This window comes from Akebia trifoliata, chromosome 15 (genome assembly GCF_017979445.1).
Source record: "Akebia trifoliata isolate Shusen 1 chromosome 15, ASM1797944v1, whole genome shotgun sequence".
Taxonomy (NCBI): Eukaryota; Viridiplantae; Streptophyta; class Magnoliopsida; order Ranunculales; family Lardizabalaceae; genus Akebia; species Akebia trifoliata.
Window position 1 is genome coordinate 22,358,425 of NC_141389.1, and position 5,677 is coordinate 22,364,101.

The window sequence follows — 5,677 nt, forward strand, 5'->3', positions numbered from 1 at the left end:
TCTTCCCATGTTAGATTTTCCCTTATGAGATGATGTTCATGAAATCTAACATGATAGGAGACGTGAGCCTCATTGATGCTTCTTCTTCACCACGTTAGATTTTCTATTTTTTCAAACTTAAATCTTCAAAATGTCAAAAAAGGACTCTTTAGGAAACTTTCCTTGAATAAAACCGCGTAATAATAAGGTTGTCTTCTATAATTATGGGAGAAGAAAAAGCTTCAAGAATCTATATAGAATCAATTGTTTCTTGAATAAAGAAATATATCTGGATTTAGAATTTTTACTTTTTGGTCTAAGAGACAGAAACCCTTAAAGGGCGGATTGTTTTTCTAACATATTTGTTTTTTATAGACAAGAAATGGTCTATGAAGAAAGGTTTTCACATTCCTTAGTTTTCTTTGTATGGATTTGGTTTTCTGAATGTTTGTGAGGACTCCTCTTATATAATCTTTCTTCTATAAATTTTTTAGAATACTACTACTTCAGTTTTGATTTTCTAAGAGAGAGAGAGAGAGAAAGAGATGGAAGAAATGGATTCTGTTTGGAATTATCAAGAGGTGGGTGCTGAGTCTTGTCAGATCATTTCTTGTTCTGGGTTTTGAGTTTCAAAAGCATTTTTAGGCACTTAATTTGAATGATAAAAGTTGCTCTCTGAATTCATTGATCTTCTCTTATTATTTGCTCCTGCTTTTAGGATCATTTTGCGTTTATTTTGTTGGATTTCTTTAGAATCAATTTTTTATATATGGGTTTTCTATCCCTTTTCATGTTTATTAATGGGTTATAATTTAGGTTGTGGACATGTAGAATTTAGTGCATGTTTTAACTCTGATTTAAGACTTATTATGATTCAACCATGGAATTTGAATTTATGGGTTCTGAACCCAAATTTGTGATCTTTCAAGAAGCTTAACTAGTCTTGTTGTTGGCAGTCTGTAAATAAATAAATGTATTGCAATATGAGAGTATAGTTTGGTCTCATATGGATAGTTGGAAACTGGGAAATGTTGTGTTAATTAACTTATATGTTTGTACAGATGGAATTCTATGATTCTTCAAAAAGCTTTTAAATGAAAATATTTTGAACATCAGTAAACTAGTAGTGATTTTAACAGATGTTTTGATTTTTCTAAGCACATATAGGTTAATTTCGTGCTCGATCTTGTTCTGAACTTTCTAAACAAGGTACATCAGAAGGAACTTTGAGTTGGGATTAGTGGATGTTGACACCGATTTGATGCATTTCAAGCAATTGTTTAAATACCCATTTTAATTTTGGAATTACTTTTTGTTCTTCCAAACGTATGTGCTTTGATTGGTTATTCTATCATTTTTTTGGATCAAAACCCAAACCCCTACTAACCATTCTCTTTTTTACGGTAATAATAGAGCATCGATGAGTTGAACCACAGACTTCTTTACGCCACTTCTGAGCTAGAATCAGCGAGAACAAACGCTAACGATGAGATTAGAAGAACCGAGGAAAACGTGAAGCATTTGCTTGAGCACTTGAAGGTAGCATATCGAGAAAGAGATGAAGCAAGGGATCAGCTTCAAAGACTATTAAACAATCTAATGTCATCTAGCCCAACAGAAATCTGCCCTGTTCTTCCAAATCTTCAACACATAAGTCCCACAACGAATCCCGCACAAGGAAACCCAAGTATTGCAGAATCTAATAGTCATCAGTCCTACGTATCTTCTCCCGTAGATTCCTTCTTTGGTCAAGCTCCATTGCCGAATCTTTCAAGTACGAACATAGCTGATTTGGGTAATGTGGGAGTCCCGCATCAGCCCTTCATCATCACTTCAAGATCAACTAAGACAGATCCTGATTTGGCAGTAATCGAACATCTTGTTAGAGGAAAAGTTCTTCCACAAAAAGGAAGACTTTTACAAGCTGTTATGGAAGCGGGACCATTACTTGAAACACTTCTTCTCTCGGGATCTCTTCCTCGATGGCGCAATCCTCCCCCATTGCAACCACTCCAAATACCACTCATCCCCATTAAAAGTTGTGACTCAGAAAGAATTATTCAGAAACAGGTTTCAACTCCGAATAACCATCTACGGAATCCATTGAGTTTGTCATCCTACTCTGAGATCTCTTACGGGTTGCCTCAGATTTGTTGTTCATCTTTGTTAAATTTTACCAGTAGTTGTAGCTCATTTGAAACTCTAAACAAGGAGTTGGTGAGGTCTTCTAGTGTTCGTAGGGATTTCATGCATGATCTGATACCAAATGAGAAGCGACAAGGGTCTCAATGACACCATTAAACTTTGTAAATTGAATTATTAAAGTGTAAGAAAATGGCATTTATTTCTGCTTATCATGCTAATTTAGCTCAACTTGAAGAAGAAAAAAAAGGCTAATCTTATAAAGAGGGAGATTGTTAGAGTTGCAATAACTAGGATTTGTAAATATTAAGATCAAAAGAAAAGATGTGATATTCATAGTTCAAGACCTTTGTGTTAAGTGAAATTCAATGCATTTTCTGGGAGTCCCGAGTCCTTTTTTATTTCTTTGATTCTCGCATTGTGACGAACCTTAGGGTAGAGTCTCCAATACCTTTAAAAACATTTGAACACACTACTGAGTTCCATTGAACATCTCTGTATGGTCAAATATCTAATCCGTATAAGAGTTCTATCCTGAACTCAGAGCAGTCCCTGCAGATCTCAAGATGGGCAGCATGAGAGATTCATGTGACACATGATGAATTGTGACATTGTATGAAATTCATTTTCAATCTTCCAAGAAAGACAATATAATGCCTTCAAAACTCATGTTCAAATAGATGAGATGTACATGGTTTTGAGGTCTTGTTTTGAACATTTGAAGGAAAATCCAGCTTCAATGTTACAACATATTAATAAAAAACAAACATAAATTGTTTGCAGCTTTGAATATTACGATGATATTTGACAGCTATTACAGGTGAGAGTACCCTTAGAATTATCACCAGCCTCGAAGTCTGTCTCCAACGCTGCTTTGTTCTAATCACCATTCCAGCTCTTGATCTTTGGCTCATCTAGTAATACTTATTGGAAATCAATCTCTCCAAAAATTTATCTATGGAAACCTCCCATCTCTTTAGCCGAACATGTGTTTAAGTCCCGCACAGTCTCCAGAGCTTGCACCTCAATCATCTAAATGGAAGCCACTTGTAAAATGTTTGATTGGTGCAATTTGCGCCATGTTCCTCGTCTTAAGCTACTACAGGATTCTTAAAAAACTCTTTTGTGCTCGTCGTAGAACTCCTTTCTTAAGAAGCCAAACTGAAAGGCAACTTCTCAATGATACCAACCCAGATGACCCTTCACTACAATTCCAAAGCCAAGGACTTGATTCCTCCATATTAGACTCCATTCCCGTTATTCAATTTAGGAAAAGAATCGAAGGTGAAATCATGCAAGCCGATGCAGATTGTGCAGTTTGTTTGGGAGAATTTGAAGAAGGGGAATGGCTTAGAGTTCTCCCCAAATGCGTTCATTCCTTCCATATTTCGTGCATCAACACTTGGCTTCAATCTCATTCCAATTGCCCACTTTGTAGATCAAATGTCGTATATGAATACGATCTTATTGGTCACCATGGTAACGACATTTCTACCTTCATGTCATTGGAAACTCTGAGGAGGGAAGATATTGTTCATTTGAGTCCTTGGAGAATTCAACAGTTGGGCAGAGTTCAAGAAACGACAATCGATTTGACACAACTTAGATGAATTTTGCTTCTAAAATGGTTTTCTACACTTGTACTTTTCTACACTTGTACGAGGGAATGATAGCGTTGTAATATGAGTCCCATAAATGAGTGTGCTTTCTGTTGAGTGTATATTTTCTCTACCCTCCAGTGTCTCATATTCAAGGTTCTCCCACTCACCAACAGATGAGTCTTTTGGAGTAGTTGGTTGGTTAACATGGCATCAGAGTGTTGGATTTGGTTCTTTCCACCCTCTGGGTGAAGAGGAGTGTTGAGTGTATATTTCCTCTCTCAGGTGCATCATACCCCACGTAAGGCAACATATCAGTCTTTTGGATCAGAGTTGTTAACAATTCTGCTCCAACTTCAGGAACCACTGATTTAATAAATGGTTTCATAGAAGTTCGAACATTGACATCCTGCTTTTACATTTGATTATATGCTTTCCAGATTATCAAAAGATAAGTTGGCCAAGTTTTATTGGAGTATCCAAGACCAGAAAGGAGGATCCTTGCTTATATTCCCTAGTTTGATAGTCAAAAACATGTTTCTTCATCAGGCCAAACACAATATCAAATGATAAAAGAGTTGCAATATTTGGACTCAAAAATTTTCACTCGATCTGTACTCATTCGACGTGGCAGGTGCACAGACTCATAGATCTTTTTCTTCAGGAGATAAGGAAAAAAGATCTATGGTTCTGCATCCGAGTGAAAATTTTCGAGTCGGATCATCAATACTCTTTTTGGAATTAAAATAGTGTATTGAAATGGAGATTACAAAATTTCTCTCTAATATTTTTTGGTAATATCCCCTTAAATTTATCCCATTTCTCGAAAGTGCTAGATTTGTTATCTTCACTCCTCACGTTTTGCTCCTTCTCTAAACTTCGCAGAGGCATATCATGGTGCACTTTAAATTCAAGAAAATTGTTTGGTTGATTGTTTCTCCCTTCTCTTCTCGACCTCCCCCGGATCATACCTTTTTATCCTGGCCTGATTGAATGTAGCATATCCTTGACAGTCATGCTCTGGGATCATAAAATAACCTCATTTGCAATTTTTGCAGCCAATCACAGATGAGATAATCTAACTTATATGCCTATCAAAACAAAAAAACCTAATGCCAAAACTTAGAACTTTTTCTTTTAATCCAGAGAATATGGATTTTATTGCAAATGACTAGCAGAGCCAACCAATACAAGAGGGCAATATGAGATAGCAGTGTCTTTCTGACAAAGGGTGCACAAAGACAGACCCAACAAGTACAGCACAATATGACCTGCCAACAATCTTCCACAAGTTCAGGAACAAAAATCTTTCCAACTTTAGTTTCAAAAAACAAAAAAGCTCTCTTTAAGTTAAAAATGTTTCCTTATTTGTAAACATAAGGAATCCCAAAAGCATATCAACTCGAGAATTCATCCTATAGACACTATTCCAATTCTCATCCTAAATTTCACAAAAATACATTTGAAGGAAAATCGAAGTCAGTGATTTTCTGACACCCCCTCTGGATACACAACTGTACATCCCCATAAATAAGTGCAGTTGTGTATCCCTAGGGAAAGAAACTATGGTTCTAGCACATGCCATGCCAGGGGGCGTATGTCACAGGGGGCATCAGAAAATCAGTATTTAAACGCAAATGAGTTGTGTTCGATCATCAAACCACTAGATCCACATTAAAGATCTTCATAACCATCTCATTTGATAATTCTAATCATCTGATAAAAATGGACTTCTACATGAGGTTCATTGGATGGCCGACAAAAGCAAGGCCCCACTATCAATAGATAAGCTGGATCAATCTAAGAAGTAACCTACCAACTACATAGTACAACCTCAGCTCGAGCGTGTGCGACTAAAATTTGAGATCTGTGGAAGCACACAATTTAACACTACAAACAGTCGCATTTTAGCCAGCCAAGAAAAGTGCTGCCCAAAAAGATGAAGATAATGCAAGAAC

General features: G+C 36.5%; 2 protein-coding genes across 2 annotated transcripts; both read left to right on the plus strand.

The window, feature by feature from the left end:
• The first annotated feature begins 215 nt into the window (after positions 1 to 215).
• Positions 216 to 3,098, plus strand: LOC147384624 (uncharacterized). The gene is made up of 2 exons (XM_086425724.1): positions 216 to 560; positions 1,393 to 3,098. Exons 1-2 carry the CDS (start codon positions 525 to 527, stop codon positions 2,269 to 2,271), a joined length of 915 nt encoding a protein of 304 aa, XP_086281850.1. The 5' UTR covers positions 216 to 524; the 3' UTR covers positions 2,272 to 3,098.
• A 9-nt stretch (positions 3,099 to 3,107) lies between these two features.
• Positions 3,108 to 3,731, plus strand: LOC147384625 (putative RING-H2 finger protein ATL53). Its single transcript, XM_086424966.1, has one exon. The coding sequence runs from the start codon at positions 3,108 to 3,110 to the stop codon at positions 3,729 to 3,731; it is 624 nt and encodes a 207-aa protein (XP_086281092.1).
• The last annotated feature ends 1,946 nt before the right edge of the window (positions 3,732 to 5,677 follow it).